This window comes from Manis javanica, chromosome 2 (assembly GCF_040802235.1).
Source record: "Manis javanica isolate MJ-LG chromosome 2, MJ_LKY, whole genome shotgun sequence".
Lineage (NCBI taxonomy): Eukaryota > Metazoa > Chordata > Mammalia > Pholidota > Manidae > Manis > Manis javanica.
This window is the reverse complement of record NC_133157.1, coordinates 1,129,590-1,147,335: the sequence shown is the minus strand read 5'-3', so window position 1 is coordinate 1,147,335 and position 17,746 is coordinate 1,129,590. Positions and strand designations below refer to the sequence as shown.

The 17,746-nt window shown below is 61.3% G+C and overlaps 1 protein-coding gene across 1 annotated transcript; it reads left to right on the top strand.

Moving 5' to 3' along the window:
* Positions 1-267: 267 nt before the first annotated feature.
* Positions 268-4,711, top strand: SOHLH1 (spermatogenesis and oogenesis specific basic helix-loop-helix 1). The gene is made up of 8 exons (XM_073218070.1): positions 268-363; positions 647-763; positions 1,334-1,481; positions 1,763-1,881; positions 1,968-2,053; positions 3,230-3,416; positions 3,764-3,834; positions 4,339-4,711. The coding sequence occupies exons 1-8, from the start codon at positions 323-325 to the stop codon at positions 4,554-4,556; spliced, it is 987 nt and encodes a 328-aa protein (XP_073074171.1). The 5' UTR covers positions 268-322; the 3' UTR covers positions 4,557-4,711.
* The last annotated feature ends 13,035 nt before the right edge of the window (positions 4,712-17,746 follow it).

Below are 17,746 nucleotides of genomic sequence, written 5' to 3'. Positions count from 1 at the left end.
CCTCTGGCACCCACGGGTGGATGGGTGAGGGGAGAGCACACCACAACAGGACCTGGGCTGACCCCCTGGAAGTGGGGTGCGTGGTGCTGGGCTGCGAGCCGGCAGGCCTGACCTGCCATTTTCTGACAACTTCCGGAAACCTTGGGGCGAGGGGAGGGCTAGAAGTGCATAGTGGAGGCAACACGCATGCGTGGGCGTGGGAGGTGCTGAGTGGGTGGTGCACGTGGGCGGGCGGGGCGCACGTGGGTGGGCGGGGCTGCGGGCCGCATGCGGGGCGGGGCGGGCGTGGGGTCCTCGCAGTGCGCCTTCTTGCTCTGAGCTCATGGCGTCTCAGGGCCCCGAGCCCGCCTCCGGGGGGTGCAGGTGAGGAACGGGTAGCAGGCCCGTGCCCTGGGATTCTGATGCCCCCAAACCCCCTTCTGCCAGTTCAAGTGGACCTGAGTGACCATCCCCCCCAGCAGTGCCCTCCTGGGACAGAGCCGCGGCCCTGGGGGAGGAGAGGGTTCCGGGCTGAGTTCCTGAGCGACCTAGGCCCTGCCTGGCACTCACCCCCCAGCTGCCCCCCGAAGACGACCTTCGGGGCATCTTCCTGCAGCATTTTCTGGGGTTCATGGAGTGTGGCGCTCACAGCTCTTCTTGGCAGCAGCTCGTTGGCGTGCAGTGCCCAGTTCTGCGAGGACCCCGGCCGGGTCACGGCCCCTGTGGTGGCCGAGGGCCCCCGCCCCAGCCTCCCGCGGAACGTGCTCAGCGAGAGGGAGCGCAGGTGGGCGGCCAGGAATGGGGAGGACGGGGTCACCAGGCTTGGGACAGGGAGGGTTTGGCAGAGGACATCAGCTTTGTGGCCGTGACTGGGTTTCAGGCAGCTGGGAAGTTTTGTGCAGCCATTGCTGTAAGGGGACAGCCAGCATGTCCCCAAGGCAAACAAGGAAAGTGGGGGTGGGGAGTTCCGGGGCCAGCAGTGCAGCTGCCCTCTTTGACCTGAGGTCCTGGGCTTCTTGAGGTTGTGCACTGGGACCTCTAGACCCCAGACTGTGCATGGAGCCCACTCCTACCCCACCCTCAAGCAGTGATGGTCCAGGCCTGGGCTGGCCATGGGGGCTGCAAACGTCTGGGTAGGCTGTGGCTGGGGTCCTGGGGTCAGGGCCAGTTCCTGCCCTGACACGGACCCCTGGAGGGCTCAGGCCACTTAGAGGGCCAGCCAGGGTCCTTGGTCTTGTGGCTCCTCTCCCTGAGAAGCCCCCAGGGCTCTGCTGAGGGGGTTCTGGTGGCTTCAGTCCTTTCCTCTGACTGAGGCTAGTGGACTCATGGGCATTTGTCGCTTGCCCGGAAGCAGGAAGCGGATCTCCGTGAGCTGTGAGCGCCTGCGGGCCCTGCTGCCCCGTTTTGATGGCCGACGGGAGGACATGGCCTCAGTCCTGGAGATGTCTGTGCAGTTCCTCCGGCTTGCCGGCACCCTGGGGCCTGGCCAGGAGCAGCACGCTGTGAGTTGGGCCCTGGTCAGCCCTCTGTGAAGGAGCCACTGTGGGGCCTTCCTGCACAGCCAGGTGGGCTGCATCCTCACCTCCCTTTCTGCGTGCACCCTGAGGCCAGCATGGGGCAAAAGTCTAGTTGCTCTGAGGCCTTCAGCCCCCTACCTCCAGGCCTCAGGATAGGGTCTGCACTCAGGGACCTCTGGGGTCCGAGGCAGGGCAGCTGAGGACAGACCACAGTCTGCTTTTCCTGTGTTTCCCAGTCAACCGTCTTTTTGGTATTTCCATGTTAGGTTCTTGCTTCCACAAAGGACGTGTGGCGCACGTGGCAGCGGGACACTGTGCAGCTGGCCCTGGCGAGCCACCCGGCAGGCGCCCCAGACGCTGGTGTGGGGGCATTCGGCGTGACCATGTCAGTGTCCCTGCGGGGCTGGGGGCCCTTGGGGGCTGTGGACACAGGCTGTCTGCAGCCCCACCTTTTTTCTTTGTATCATTCAGGCAACAGGACGTCCCCTGCTGTGTGAGCTTGGGTGAGGTCCTGTCAAGGGTGGCCGAGGGGCTGGACCGGCCACCGGTCCTCCCTGGTAAGCAGAGTAGACCTGGGCGTGGCCAGACTGACCCTGTCCAAGGGTTAGGCAGGCAAGCCGTGCAGGAGGGCTTCTGACCCCGAGGAGCTCAGGGACTGTTCCTAAGGGTCAGGCTTTTACTGTCAGCTCTCTCGTGCCAAATCCTGCTTTGGGTTGAAGCGCAAAGGCCCTCAAGCTGTTCTTGGCTGTCATGCAAAATAGGCTGATTTCCCATGAGGGGCAGGTGGGCCGTGGGGCTGCCTCAGAGGTCTCTGCAAGAGGGGTTGGCCAGTTTCAGGCTGTCCCCTCCAGAGTGGCCCCTGCCAAGATCTCCCTCTGCCAGGGAGCAGGTCCAAGCCGTCAGACCTCTTACCCCCTACCCTGGTCCCCCCCCCCCAGGAGACTGTTGCCAGCCCCTTCACCCCTGCCAGACACTGTCTCTGTAGGCACCCCCCACCGTGCAGCCTGTAGTGGCCTTGCCCAGCGGCCCTCCCTGGCACCCCACCCACCCCAGCACCCTGGCATCCCACCTGGCACCCCTCACCAGCACTGTGGCACCCCAGCACCCCACCCCAGCAGCCTTCCCTGGCACCCCACCCCACTCCTCTGTTCTGCTGTGGGGTGAGTCAGGGCCTTTGCAGCCGCTCCCTCCCCTGCATGGGGCCTTTGTTCCCTGATCCCCCCAGCCATGCCCACAGGGCCTCTGATGACTGCATCCCCATCATACTGGACCCCCTGCCCTGGCTGTTTGTCACTCTTGGCTGCCGGTGACAGTATTTAAGCCACCCGCAGTGTTGGTCACGTGCCACAGTCCCTTAGCACTTCGGGAGGCAGAATGAGTGCCCGCAGAGACCTTGCTATCTTCGGGGCTGGTGGCAGAGCTGGGGCCACCAGGGAACCTCGGGACTCACATCCAGGGCACAAGGATGCAGGGTTCACGCAGCAGGGGGCTGGACCTGAGGTAGAGCCTGAGGTCAGGGGTGGCTGACCTGAGGTGGAGAGGGCACCCCCTCCAGGAAGCCTCCTGGTCCCCGGTATCAGACACCTGGCCCCTGGGATTCACCTTCTCCTGGTTACTTGTCTGCCTCCCCTTCAGCCCCCAGTCCCCAAGAGGGCACAGCAGCAGGCTGAGGGCTTCAGGGGATGTGCAACCTCCAGGTGGGGAGGCTGGCCCACACCCCACTTCTCTCACAGAGCCTGCCAGCCTGGTGCCCAGGCCCCCAGGCCCGAGTCACCCCAAGGTCCCAAGGCCCCTCCCGCTCTGGCCTTCCCGCTATCGGCTGTCACCCTCCTTCCTGGTGAGTGAAGAGGCTCAAGGCCTCCTGGGGCAGGCTGGGCCCCAGGCTGAGGGGGCCACACCAGCCACGATACCGGACGGCAGGTGAGTGCCCCTGAGGGCCACTAGGTGTTTGCTCGGTTCCACCTCCCAGCCCTGCCCACTTGTGCCTGGACGGGGAAGACTGTTCCTGGCTTCCGAGGCGTCTGTGCCTGGGTGGCTGCAGGTCCAGCTGCCGCTCTAGCCAGCCTCCGCCCTGTGGCTTTGTAATGTGTGTTTCTGAAAACACTTTTGTCTTCCTAATTGTCCTGTTTTGGCTGACTTACAGCTGCCCCAGCTGGGGCTCGGGAGGGTAGTGTGGTGGAGGCTGGAGGGAAACCAGCAAAGCAGCAGGGCGGGCACCCCCTGGGTACACGCGGGGCCACGCAGGAGGGGCCTTCTTGCCCGCTCAGGTCCGTGTCCGGTGGTGATGTGGAAGACGGCACCTCCTTGCTGCTGACTGCCAATCCTGACTGGTGGCTGGGTGAGTGGGAGACGCTCTGCCCAGGCCACCTTCTTCCCTGGTCAGGGGCAGGCTGGGGGCCTCAGCCGACCCCAGTGCAGAGCCAGGCAAGCAGGCTGCCGGGACTGTGGGGGGAGATGCGACCAGGCTCAGCTTGCTGCGTGACACCAGGGTCCCAGGGTCTGTTTCTGAGCTCTTTCCTCACTGCTGCTGCTTGCCGACTGCTGGGGGGTCGAGGGAACAGTAGGTTGTACGTGGGTGTGAGTGTGTGAGCTGGCGTGAGCATGCGTGTGTGGCTAGCTGTCGTCTGTGAGTTAGCGTTTCTGCCCTTTTCTTTAGGCCGTGTCCCTGGAAAGGCATCTGAGTGTGCTGTGAATTGAGTGTCTGTAGGATGGATTTAGCATTGGGGGAGCCACCTTCTGGGTCTCACGCAGGGCGGGCAGAGGGGCAGAGGTGGGACCCTGCCCTCTGTGCCCTGGGGACCTGGTGTCCACCTGCTCTGCTGATGTATCCATCTCCTCCCAGGGTCCCTGGAGGGCAAACAGGGCAGTGGCTCCTCTCGGGCCCTGGCCAGGAGCAGCCCCCTGGAAAGGGTGGAGCCGGGCTCGCTGGTGGACCTGGAGCCCGGCTCCCAGGAGCTCCCAGATGGCGCCCTGGAGCTGTGGGGCTCAGACGTAGGCTGCCCCAGTCCGGCCCTGCAGGATGAGGTGGACGGCATCTTCCCTGACTTCTTCGCTTACTAGGCGGCTGGGGGTCCTGCTGGGCACAGAGCGACGCACAGCCGTGGTGCACGCTGGCATGTTATTTTGGGTTTGGGTCACAGCTGTGCTCTAATTTGGGCAAGGCTGGCAGAGCTGTGGCAAGCGGAGGCTGAATATTAAATGGGGAAGCAATTTTCCTGGAGAAAGCAGAACTTGTGTGGTTTTTGTGTAATTAACGCGATTCAGTGGGCAGATGGCTCCACTTCCGTTGAGGTGGGCACCCACCCGGGCTTTATATCTGGGATGTTCTGGGCCTGTGGACTCAGTCCCTCAGTAGCTGTGGATCCTGGGGAAGGGTCCATGCACAGAGAATTCTGGGTTCCAGGCCACTCCTTGGCGGGGCTGGCGTGGGACCCAGCTCCTCGTGACCGGGAGGCTGGTCTGAGCTGGGGCTCTCATGGTTTGGAGGGTTGGTCCGCGGAGGCCCTCTGCCCTTCCTCCAGGCCCGGCCTCCACCTTCAAGGCAGAGCATTTGATCCTGTGCCAGCAGTGGGGTCTGGGTCAGAAGCCGCCTCCCCTGGTGGGCACAGCTCCAGCCCTGTTGCTCCTGCCCCCTGGGATGCCACCCCTGTGGTCTGGCGAGGCAGCCCTGCCTGGAGCCTCACTCAGGTTGGCCCCTTCCAGAGACACTGGGCTCTGCACCCCCAGTGATTCCCCAGGCCCCTGAGTGCTCCAGGGGCCAAAGGGGTCTCTGTCCCCCAAGAGAGGACCTCCTGGTGCAGCTCAGCCCCCTGCCCCGGCCACCCACCCGTCCCTGCCAGACCTCTAGCCTTGCGGCTGGGAAGTTCCGTCCATTTCCTCAGTGAGTCACTGCGGGCAAAGCTGGTGAGCAGCTGGTGCTGCCAAGGGAACGGTGACCACATGCAAGCCCTGGCAGGGCTGCTGCCAGCAGACCACCATGTGCAGGACCTGCTGTGGGCTTCCTGAGGACGGAGCAGAGCAGGGGTGTGTCTGAGAGTCTGCTGTGGGCCTTGGGCCCAGCGCAGAGGGTCTGGGGTGCAGACCCTGCCCCAGGAGCCTGGCTGTGGAAGGGCCTGGTTCCAGGAACGTTCCAGACCCTGAGAGCTCAAGGGAGTGGGAAGTGGCAGCCGTCAGCTCCCATGGCATCTTATTTCACGAGCGTCACCTGAAAGACCGAGTGTGCTTGTGTGTGCACACACCGTGTGTGAGTATCTCCAGTCCAGTGTTTCCCCTCAGGGTGGCCCCCTGACTGGCTCGGTGCCCTGAGCTAGCAGGAGGCCAAGCACAGGTGGTGGGTGACCCCGCTGGCTGGCTGCTGCCGCAGGACTGAGGTAGGCACCCGCCTGCTGCCATTCCTGGTTCCGAGAGTCCGAGGAGGACCCAGGGCGGAATCACACAGCATCCGAGCCCCAGGTTCCCCTCCAGGGAGCAGGCTTGCCTCCCTCTGAACCCCGACTGCCTTCCTCTGTTGAAGCCCGCAGTGTCCCTGGTCACACTGACCTGGAGGAGCCCTTGGCAGCCCCTCAGCACCCTGAGGCGGTCAGGAAGCAGGGAGTCCAGCTTGTTTCGAGCCCCGAAGGGGCAGAGAGAGAGGACCCGTCGCCCTTCCCCAGGCCCCCCTACCCCCAGGTCCCAGCCCCACGTGCAGGGGCAGGCTGGTCGCCTCTGTGCCGCTGCAAGCGCCTGGAGGGGTGCCCAGGGCCTCGGGAGTGATCCTGAGGCCCAGTGGGGCTTGCAGGGTGAGGGTGAGGTTGATTAGCAAAGCCTGACCAGCAGTGGGAGCAAGGGGCCTGGCACTTGAATGCCCAGCCCTGCTCTGGCCCCCAGGATCCCGTGGTCCCCGTCCTGCAGGCCTTGGGACTGTGGACACACAGCCTCTCTGCCCTGGCAGGCTGGCTGAGCCTGGCCACCGCCCTGGGCAGCGACAGCAGGGGCATGGGAGGTGGGCCCCCCGTGAGCGCAGAGGAGGCGTGGGCTGTGTCTGGGCCTAGTGGGGGGCTTGGCTGCTTGAAGGTGCCTGTGGCTTCAGGGAACAGCATTCCCACTCCTCCAGCCCTTTTAGAACCAAATTACAGCTCCCGGTGGCTGCGATTGCGTGTTCAGGGTGGGTGTAGAGAGCCATCACGCTGGTGGTACTGGCATATTTTGGGGAGTCACTGGGGAGGGGAGCTTCCACACCCCCGGCTCTGAAGGTGACCTGCTCTCCTCTGTGCTGCTCCCACCAGGGGTCTTATTTGCCTGGAAGCAGGACACATACAGGGGACCCCAGATACCCTCAGGCCATACCCTCGCCCAGGTGCACCCAGCCCTGGGCGTGGAACAGTGTCTGAGCTGGGCCAGGCCGGAAGCTGACTGGCTGCTCCGTCCACCTGCCTCCCTCTGTCCACTGCCCCTGTCCTCACCCTGCCCTCTCCATCCTCCCTGGACCATATCCTTCCCTCTGGGCCAGAGCATTATGTGCCAGGGAGGAGCGTGCCATCGTGGGGCCCTGCCCCGGCCCCCAGACTGGGACCGCCTTTCTGCAGACATGGTCCCCCTAAGGCTGATAGGGGTCCCACCAAGCCTGGAAGCCGAGTCTGGGCCATTACCTGCCTAAAACGGCCAGAATCACCCTCAGTCCTGCTCCGGGCCTTCCACTGGACCCTTGACACCCAGGATACCCGTCATCCCCTTGCGGGGCTGGTCACCTGAGTGCAGTGGAGCGCTGCCAGCATAAAGGTGGCCACCGGGGCCGCCTGGCTTCGTTGGTGTTTGGGGCTGTGCCTGACCCTCCGCGTGTCCCATGCAGGGGTCAGTGGTGTAGCTCTTGCCTTGGCCAGGGGCCGCTGTCGCCTCTGGGTACCCTGCCTGGTCAACCTCCAGAGGCCCTCCCTCTCCTCCTCCTCTGTCCAGAACCTTCTGGAACTTTTCCAGCTACTCCAGGGGAGAAGAGGACACTAGTTCTGGCCGAGTGGTGTGGATGGGGCCAGGGAAGCTGGGCCACGTTGAGGGTGGTGGGAGGCCCTCCTCTGGGGGGTCTCTGCAGAAGTGGGCTTCGGGGCTGGTGACAGGCGGGGCTGTCTCCCCTTGCCAGGTTCCCATTCCTCTGCCCCAGCTGCCTCTCTGTTCTATGAAATAGAGGAGGCTCCGGCCCTTGGCTTAGGCAGATGGTGTCTGCGGAGCTGCTGGCCAGAAGGAGGCAGCCCCCCAGGGAGACCTGGAGCCGACAGAGCCCACTCACAGGTCAGTGGGTCTCTGCACCCAGCTGCTGCTGATGGTGTGGGAGCAGGTGCTAGGGGTGTGCAGAGCCAGAGGTGAGGAGGCTGTGCCCCCGTGCCTCAAGGACCCTGGTTTTGGCCTGGCCTGGGTGCCAGGAGAGGGGTGAGCCCTGCCCCCAGGGGGTGCCCTTGATGATGTACTTCTAAGGAACATGGTTTCAGGGTCCTCCCCGAGCCTCCGGGACACCAGCATCTCTGCCTTTTGGGATGATGGGAGAGAAGGTTCTAGAAAATGTGAATCCCTCATCCCTCTGCTAATGGGATCCCGTCCCTGTATTTACCTTCTGACAAATCAGGCCAGAGGGTTTGGCTGGACAGGGCAGTTCTGCTACATCCTCAAGGAGGAAAGTGGTTGCAGTCATGTTACACTCTCCAAAAATTGGGGTTTTTTCCTTATAAGCTACACTGGCCTTGTTTCAAATGCCTGGGACTCGAATCTGAAAGGTAGAGACTTGAGTCTGGGAGCCCCTCGAGGGGAAAAGCAGGCTAGGGTCCACTTCTCGGCCCTGCTCCCTGCATCCTTTTACAGGAAGGTACTGATGTCGGTTTGCAGACTGGCGGGGCGGGGGGTGGGGTGGGGCTGGGAGACCAGAAAGAGAGGCAGGCACCCCAGGTGGGCAGGTGGCAGGGTTAACATGTAGGGGGGCTTGCGTCTGAGTCTCCTGGGCCTCACAAGATAGTGGATCGCACCCCTCAGCCCCACTTGCCAGCATCTGACCCTTTCTACAGGGCCTTGGGGGCCAGTCCCGTCCAGACAGTCTCAGCACTGTCTGACCCCTAGGCCGTGTCAGCGAACAGCTCCCACTGCAGCACAGCGGGCAGGGTGCACATTCCAGGGATGGGAGGGGGTGAGTCAGCTTCCCTACATGGCCTGCCCGTGACCTCCAACTCCCAAAGTCCAAAACAGGGCCTTGATCTTGGTTCCAAATGCTCTCCCTGTGGGTGTGGGTGTGGGAAGGAGCCCCCCACCAGAGTCTAGAGTGTCAGGTTTTGCACAAATGGCTCCCTTGGGCTCTGCCTGCACCCGCTGCCCAACCTGTGCAAGGGCTGGGGGCTGCCTGGCCGACACCCCATGTCCATGTCACGTGCTCCAGGGTGAGGACTGGCCCGGAGGCTTTGAGTCTGAGGGGAGGATGTGGACTTGAGGTCCCGTCCCCCTGCTCAGAGGGAGCCCTGGGGTCTGGCTGCAAGGGGCATGTGAATAGGAGGCCCCCCTCCGACTCCTGAGCCCCCACCCAGCTGTAAAGTGGGGAGGGGTCAAGCCCCTCAAGGGTCAGGTGCCAGGCCCCGAGTCACTCCTGTAACTTCTGACTCCTCCGAGCTGCGGTTCTGCAGGAGCCTGTGGGATCCAGGGTTTCTGGAACCACCTGTAGAAAGGCGGCACGGAACTGGGATAGGGCCCCTGAGGACGAGGGCCGGACACAGACGCAGGCACCGGGGGCCCAGGCGGTCCTGGCTTCTCGTGGGGGCCGGCGGAGGCGGCGGCTCATGCCGGCCTGGAGGGGCAGCGGTGGGGGAACCGCCCATGATCTGAGGCCTGTGGGCTCTTCTATTGCCTCCAAATGTTGGCTTCTGCTTGAAGAAGTGAGCTGGGGGGAGAGGCCCCTGCAAGTAGGGGGGAGCATGAAGGGGAGCAGGCAGAGGGCAGGGGGCAGCTGGGGGTGGCTCCGGTGGGGCCCAGCAGGGGGGTGGGCTGCCCCTCTGGCGGGGGACAGAGTAGCCGGCTTCCCCTCGCCCAGGCCAACTCCCCCTCGTCCGGGCTGAAGCAGTCCTTGGTCCCTGGCCGGCAGAGCCTGCCCTGAGGGGCTGCCCTGGGGGACCCCTGGTCACTGCAGAGAGCCCTCTGGCCTGGGGCAGGAGCGGGCTTGGCGCTCGGCTGAGCCTAACCATGGAGGCGAGGCTCCAGTTGAGGGGAGCATGGGGGACCAGGTGGGCCTCCTGGGCTCTGACCCGGGGCGGTGGGCGCCCTGGCTGGGCACGGTGTGTGTTGGAAAGGGGCTGCAGGCAAGTGCCCACCAGGCTCTGGTGACCTGGGGGAGGAAGACATGGTGGGTGACAGCTCCCGGGGCCCCCAGGCCTCAGCCGCTGTCAGTTAGGAAACCCTCCAGTGTGCGGCCAGAAAGGGGCCCTAAGGTGGTCAGGCCCCCATCAAGGGACCCATCTGGAGAGGCGCTGCTGGCCAGCCAGCCACAGACTTTCTCTCTGTCCCAGGGAGACGGCTGTCAGCATCTCCTGGCAGCCAGGGACCCACACTGCCTGCAGCCCCGACACCGAGGGGACCAGCTGGCCGTGGGGTCCGGCCTCACGCCCTCCCAGGATGCCTCTCACCTGTTGTCCTGACCAGCATTCTTCAACACCTAGAGGCTTCTCAAAACTGTGGACGTGAATCTCGCCAGGAGGGTCCCCACCCCCTGCCCCCAGCAGTCCTGGCCTTGGCCACCGTGTAGTCACTGGCCAGGCTGGTGACTAGGGCGAAGCTCCCGCAGTCTGGGAGCAGCCATTTATTGGGCACACTGGGAAAGGCTTCCAGGGCAGAGCTGCTGCTTTCTGGGATGGGGGCAGCTGGGGGACTCCTGGGGTCACCTGCCTTTTGGTCCTTTGTGGAGGGCGGCAGATCCCCTGGGCCACACCGCTATGAGCAAGATGGGCCGAGGCAGGCTCCACTGGGGTCTTGTCCTCTGCTGCCAGGCCCTCTCTGGGCCCTGCTGGGCTGGCTGTCCACGGGCAGGGCCCCGTCCCACTTGGCACGCCCTCCTTCCAGTCCACAAGCCCTGTCCTTCCCTGGCTGGCCCTGCCACTCATTGCCCTTGGGTCCCCCCTATTGCAGTTCCCGCGGGGACAGAGGTCACCTACCTGGGCCCAGCAGCCCACCTGCTGTCAGGTGTGCAGGCAGCCATCTGTGGAGAGAGAATGCAGGGTGCTGAGTGGGGGTCCGAGCTGAGCCTTGGGGCAGGGAGCCGCGTGGAGGTGGGGGCAGAGCTCGGAGGGGTGCCTGCAGCACCAGGAGCTGGAGGAGGCGGCAGGAGCCCCGTGAAGCCTCCAGAGGGGCCAGGAAGGACCAACCCTGCCAGCCGGTTCTGGCTCCAGCCTCTGGAGCCCCTGTGACCAGTGAGGTCCGACCTGGGTCTCTCAGCTTCGTGGGCCCAGCGTGAGGCCGCCAGCCTGTACGTCTCCTACATACAGACATTCTAACGGGCTGCCGTGACCTAACACGGCTGTTTCACAGAGAAAGGACATTTAGGCCCCCAAACCCAGGGCCCTGAATCTCCCGTGAGAGAGAGGGCCACGTCACATGTGACACACGGACCCGGTGACACAGCTTGCTCACTGCTGGAGACCAGGGCCCATGGGGGCGGCTCTGTGAGGCTGCGGTGGTGTGCTCCCGGGCAAGGCCACCGGGTCCTCGTTCTGACGGGAGCTGCTGCCGCTGGAGTTTTTCTCAGAACTTTCCTAAATGTTGTATGTTTTTGGCACTGAAGAGGTGAGAGGTCCAGGGGCTTTGTCTGAGCTGCTAGTCTGTCTCCGGGTCTAGTCCTTTACCCTCTTCTGTACCCAGCTGGGCTGAGGTGGCTGGGGGCTGGCAGGGGCTGGGCCTGCAGGCCTCAGTGTGTGGGGGGCCTCTGGCTGTGGGTGCAGGAAGTGGGTGCGCCTTCTCCAGGATGGTCACACTGTGGCTGCATCCGTGAGCCCGGGTGGGGTGGGGGCAGGAGTTTCCACCGGCCAGAACAGGCCCCTGGACCCCTGGACCCCTTGCTCTGATGACTGGCCTGGCCCCAGGCAGGGGTGAGACGGGGCCAGGCCTCCGCCCTTCTCAGACACCTCCGCCAGCTCAGCCTGCCACTAGTGCAGAGAGCACCCCGGGGGTGCCAACTGGCCGGGCACACTCCTCCCAGAACCCCCGGGGGGCTCCCCACTCCCAGGCTGGGTGGTGCTGACGGTTTACATGGAATTTCAGCGTGTGAGTTTCCGTCCTGTTTTAATCACCATGATTGTCACTGGGACATACCCACCCTTTACCCTGGAGGGGACGACAAGCCCCCTGGAGCCGGGTGGCCAGAGGCGTGGCTCAGCCTTCTTCCTGGGGCCCTCGGTGGGACTGGGGGCTTGGCCACACTGGGCCTGGACAGCAGCCCCATGAGGCCCCCATGCGTCTGGCCTCGGCCGTGGGTGGGCAGGAGGCAGGGGCTCACCTGGGCCTCAGCCTTGTCGGGCCCCCTCTTCCCAACTTACTTTCTGGCAGGGTGGGGTTCACCTGGGTTTTGTGGATGAAGACCCTCACTTGGTTGGTTGGAATCCACTGCAACCGAGACCCAGCAGCTCTGACCTGCTGAGCGGAGGTGTGCGTGGTGCGGGTGGGGATGCGTCGGGCCACGGGCCCGCCTGTCCAGTCCTCACTGGCCGCCGCCCAGCCACCTCCCACCCCTAGCGCCTGACTACCATGTTCTCTTTGAAATTGGGGGCCCCCAAAAAGAGTCCGTGCCACGACCAGCAGCAGGAGGCCAAGCTGAGGCCCGGTGGCTGAGGGGTGACCAGTGTCACCTCAGACAAGTGTCCAGTGCCTGTGGTGGCGGCTCCTTTGTCCCTGCAGGGAGCAGCGGCATGGGCTCCTCCCTTCCACCCCAATCACCCTCTGTTTGCCAAGGCTGTGGCCACAGCCTCCCGGCCCTTGTCCACAAGGCCCCAGCCCACCGTGTGGGGACTCCCGGGCTGGCCTTCAGGGGCCTCCTGTGCCTGCCCAGGACGTCTGATCCAGCCACGGGGCTCCTTACTCACGGGGTGGACTTGGGCGGCCTTAGGCTCCCCTCCGGACAGCCACCATATGTCTGAGTGACTTGGCTGTGGTGTCCGGGCGCTGGGCAGGCAGTCCCAGAGGGCTGGCGCTCTCGATGCCCTGCCATGCTGGAGGCTGACCGACCCTGGCCTGGGGGCCACAGCGGCTCCGTGATGTGGGCTCAGGCCATGCTGGTGGGGTGTCTCTCCCAGAACAGCCCACCTGGGCGGAACATGGGGGCCCCGAATACTGGAGACTGGATGGGGTAGGGGAGCGGCAGGCAGGAGCCGAGGTGTGCCTCCCGCGGGACTCAGGTCAGAGCCTCGCCCCACCAGGTGCCTGGTACGTGGCAGAGTTCTGGGTTCCTTGCAGCGTCACAGCAGTGGGGGGAGAGCGAGTGCCAGCCCCACCCGCGGCTGCGTGCCCGGCGCTCCGCCCCAGCTGTGTCCAGCGGGGAGCAGCAGCTCCCTGAAGCTGCCCACGTGGGTCTCCCCACCGGCAAAGCTGTGACCCTGTGTGGCCCCCGACGCCTGCTCTTACCTCTGTGCCCCCTTTTCTTCACACTGGCCACACGGGGATGCCAAAGCCCGACCAGGACAACTGCGAGAAAGGGAGCATCCCAGGTCACAAGCACGGCAGGTTCCAGAGCCCCGGAGGAACATGGCACAGGGAACCCGGCGACAGCAGAAGGCTGGCTGCCATGAGCCGGCTTGATCCAGAGGTGAGCACAGGCCCGGAGAGCACCTGCGGATCGGTCATCCATGCGTCTGTCACATCGGCCAAGATGCCAGCGTAGAAAAAGCATTTGGTAAAACTCAGCAACTGCTCGTGGTGAATAGTCACACCCTCTAGAAACAGAAGGGAATTTCTTGATCCGATCGGGGGAGATTACGGGATCCCCGGAACGACAATCCTGCCCCTGGCAGAGCATCAGAAGCTTCCCTTCCAGGGTAGAGAGCAAAGCCCGGGTGCCTGCTGTCACCCTATGCTTCCCGGGGGGTGGGGGAGTGAGGGGACAGACGCAATAGGTAGAAAGGTTTGTGGGAAGGGAGAAATCTGAGATTGCTCATGATGGGGTGAATCTATGTGAAGAATTATAACCTGCAGATAAACTGTGCAGATGAGTAAGTGAGTTTACAAAGATGAGCAATCATAGGGTCTATGCACAACATGAATCATTTCTGTAACATTAGTGCATAATTAGAATAGGAAACTTAAAAGGACTTTATTTGCAATTTGGTAGAAATATCGAGTAACTAGGAGTAAATAAAAAAATTGTGCAATGGACACCATCAGTAGAACAAAAAGGCATCCTACGGTGTGGGAGAATATATTTGTAAATGACATATCCGACAAGGCATTAACATCCAAAATATATAAAGAACTCACACACCTCAACACCCAAAAAGCAAATAACCCTATTAAAAAATGGGCAGAGAATATGAAGAGACAGTTCTCCAAAGAAGAAATTCAGGTGACCAATAGGCACATGAAAAGATGCTCCACATGGCTAATTATCAGAGAAATGCAAATAAAAACCACAGTGAGATATCACCTCACACCAGTTAGGATGGCCAGCATAGGAAAGACAAGGAACAACAAATGCTGGCGAGCATGCGGAGAAAGGGGATCCCTCCTACACTGCTGTGGGGATGTAAGCTAGTTCAACCACTGTGGAAAGCAGTATGGAGGTTCCTCAAAAAACTAAAAATAGAAATACCATTTGACCCCGAAACTCCACTCCTAGGAATTTACCCTAAGAAAATAACTTCTCAGATTCAAAAAGACATATGCACCCCTATGTTTATCACAGCACTATTTAGAATAGCCAAGATATGGAAGCAACCTAAGTGTCCATCAGTAGATGAATGGATAAAGAAGATGGTACATATACGCAATGAAATACTATTCAGCCATAAGAAAGAAAGAAATCCTACTGTTTGCAACAACGTGGATGGAGCCAGACGGTATTATGCTCAGTGAAATAAGCCAGGCAGAGAAAGACAAGTGCCAAATGATTTCCCTCATTTGTGGAGTATAACAATGAAGCAAAACTGAAGGAAGAAAATAGCAGCAGACTCGCAGACTCCAAGAAGGGACTAGCGGTTACCAAAGGGGAGGGGTGGGGGAGGACGGGTGGGGAGGGAGGGAGAAGGGGATTGGGGGTATCGTGATTGGTGCACATGGTGCGTGAGGGGCCACAGGGAAGACGGTGTAGCACAGAGAAGACAAGTAGTGACTCTGTGGCATCTCACTACACTGCTACACAGTGACTGCAATGGGGTATGGGGGGGACTCGATAATAAGGGTAAATGCAATAACCACATTGTTTTTCTTGTGAAGCCTTCATTAGAGTGTATATCAATTATACCTTAATAAAAAAATTGTATAAGCCTTCTGCACAGAAAACTATAGCACTGAGAAATTCAGGCTAAGTAAATTCACATACCATGTACACGGATTGGCCGTCTCAATACTATAAACATGTCGGTTCTTTCACTAAGATCAATAGGATCCCAGTAAAAATCCCAGTAGGGTGTCTGTCCAGTGGACCTTGACAAGCTGCATGTAAAACACGAGGACACTGGGAGTCACAGGAAGCCGGCACCCTAGAAGCCCAGTAGGGTAGGATTTGCTCTAGCAGATGCCTCATCTTTAGTGATTAAGCCTTCATGTAAGGGGCGCAAAGCTGAAAAGTGAGCGAGCCAAAGGTCAGGATGGCGCAGGGCAGACCCTCAGGTCCGGGCACTCCTCCCGGCTGGGGCAGGGCTGAGCGGTGATGCTCAATGCGCGGCTCTGGGTGAGCTGGGCTCCCGCCAGGACAAAAATGACCTGGGACCCTTACCTCACCGCAGACACGAAATCAGGTCCAGCCGTGCTGAGCTGAGTGGTGCCCCGCAGCACAGACAGGTTGAAGCCCTGACCCCCTGACCTCAGAACCTGGCCTGGTTTGGAGGGAGAGGCTTTGCAGACTCAAGTTAAAATACGGTCCAGTCCTATTCAACTGACATCCTGGTCAAGAGTGGAAATCTGGACACAGGCACCCAGGGAAGCTGATGCGAAGGCAGCCGTGTGACCCCAGAGGCAGAGGGGTCAGGGGCACAAGCCAGGGGCGTGGCAGCCCCCAGGAGCGGAGAGAGGCCTGGCTGGGCTGCTGCTTTTCTGGGGAGGAGAGTGAGCAGCCGGTGGGACTGGGGAGGCGAGCGTGTCTGACACTGGCACTGCGCCGCCTCTCCCACAGCCCAGCCTCCTGGCCACTGCTGGGCTAGCCACCATGCCAGCCCGAGGAGAGGCCCCAGGCCCTGCACAAGGCCGCGGTGCTCTTGACCTGAATCAAATAGAGTGGGGGGCAGGGCGGGGTGAGGGGACCAACGTCCTGGGCCCGCCCTGACACTGGATCACAGACTGCCAGGTGGCTTTATTCTTTCACAGAATAAAGGGAGGCCAGACGCCCAAAATCAGTGTCCCTGGGCTGAAGGTGCCGGTGGCCGGCTGCTCCGGACACTCCAGGAGGGTTCTTGCTTCCCCCAGCCCGGGGGCTCCAGGCCTCCCTGACCTGCGGCTGCGCCCCCCACCACCTCTGCTTCGGCTGCCCATGCCTCCCCTGGACACTGTTTCCCCATCCATCTGGGTCAGCTCATCCTCAGCCTCCCTCTGTGTGGTGGCATCGAGGGCCCGCTGTGTAATCCTCACCTTTATTCCTGGCAGGTCTCCTGACAAGGCCAGTGCACTTCTGAACGTGGGTGCCCAACACTCCTGCACCCTGGGCCCCCGGGAGGCATGGGTATCTCGCCCCTTCTCAGAGGAGCCACAGGTGGGCTTCACCTGGAGCTGCCCCACCTGGTCGCCCGGACTCTCCACAGCATCCTCCTCCTCGGGGACCACGTGCTGGGTGCCTTCCCCCAGAAAGGGTGCTTTCTCAGCCAGGGCTTGACAGCAGTGCCGTCACCCCATGCCCGAGGCAGAGGCTGCGCCATGGCACTGTGACAAAGAGGTCCCCAGAGGCTAATGTTTGGAAACAAAACAGGTGTCGTGTTGGCCAGTTCCTGGAACACTGGCTGGGGACCAGTGCCACACACCTGTGTCCTCAGCCCTCGGAGCAGGTGTGGGGATTGTCTTCATCCTTCCCTGGGGCCCAGGCAACCTCAGCCAACTGCAGGTGCTTGCTATGCACTTAATACCAGGGTGTTTGCTTGGTGCCCTTCACCTTGAGCCTCTGTGAGGACCACACAAGGGCGAGTCGGCAGCTGTTGTAGGTCAACACACAGCTGTGCAGCAGAGGGGGCCCAGGCAGGGGTCAAGCAGAGGTTGGAATGGGCTTTTCTGTTTCTGTGGAGAAACCCCTGTGAGTTTTGAGAGTGATTTGGACTGAATCTGTAGATTGCTGTGGGTAGTGTTGACATCTTAACAATATTAAGTTTTCATTCCATGAATGCGGGATGTGTTGCTGTTAGGCAGGAAAATAGATATGAATGGGGTAGAAAGAGAATACGGCCAGGAAAAAGCCCACTAAAAAGCCCCAGAGTGTGGATGAAATGAAAGTTCCTGTGGCCAGGAGTCTCACCTGGCCCTGGTTGGCTCGCTCACTACACACGTGTGGGCAATACATTGCTATTGACTCTATATGGAGAGCTCTGCCCAGTGCTCTGGGTGACATGGTGGCAGGGCTGCAAGGTTGCAGGAGAGCGGAGACGAGGCCGGAGTGGTGACAGCACGGAGGGCAGAGGCCCAGAGTGAGACAGGCACCGTGGGCTTAGACACAATAGGGTGAGGGCCTCCGGAAACAGCAAGGCAGGACATTGACAGTCAGAGCAGGGTAGCTACATGCCAGGAGACCCCTTACAAAACTCTGTGTTAAGCATTAAGCTCTAGTCATTCTTCAGTGAGATCAGTTAATATTCCCCAGATAAAGATGAGCAGCACATGTTTCTACTATGCTGATCATTTGTAATCATGTGTAAGATTCACCTTAGCGTGCTAAAGGTCCAGGCCTATGTGCTGTCTTTCCTCCTTCAGACCTGATGAGGTGATTTGCAAACTGGGCAACTAATTTAGCAGGCAGACCCAGCTGTAGATGGTATAGTAAAAGACAGGAGGGATTCCACCTTAGAGATAAGATTGCATTTTAACACCCAGGGAGTTTAAGAAGCAAGATTCTTAACTTACTCTTTAGCAAACAGACA

Bases quoted from the DNA above. Each gene is read 5' to 3' on its own strand.
- SOHLH1 (XM_073218070.1), top strand. From the start codon at position 323: ATGGCGTCTCAGGGCCCCGAGCCCGCCTCCGGGGGGTGCAG. The intron at 2,054-3,229 runs GTAAGCAGAGTA...CTTCTCTCACAG, and splicing joins CCGGCCACCGGTCCTCCCTG to AGCCTGCCAGCCTGGTGCCC. The intron at 3,417-3,763 runs GTGAGTGCCCCT...TTGCCCGCTCAG, and splicing joins GCCACGATACCGGACGGCAG to GTCCGTGTCCGGTGGTGATG.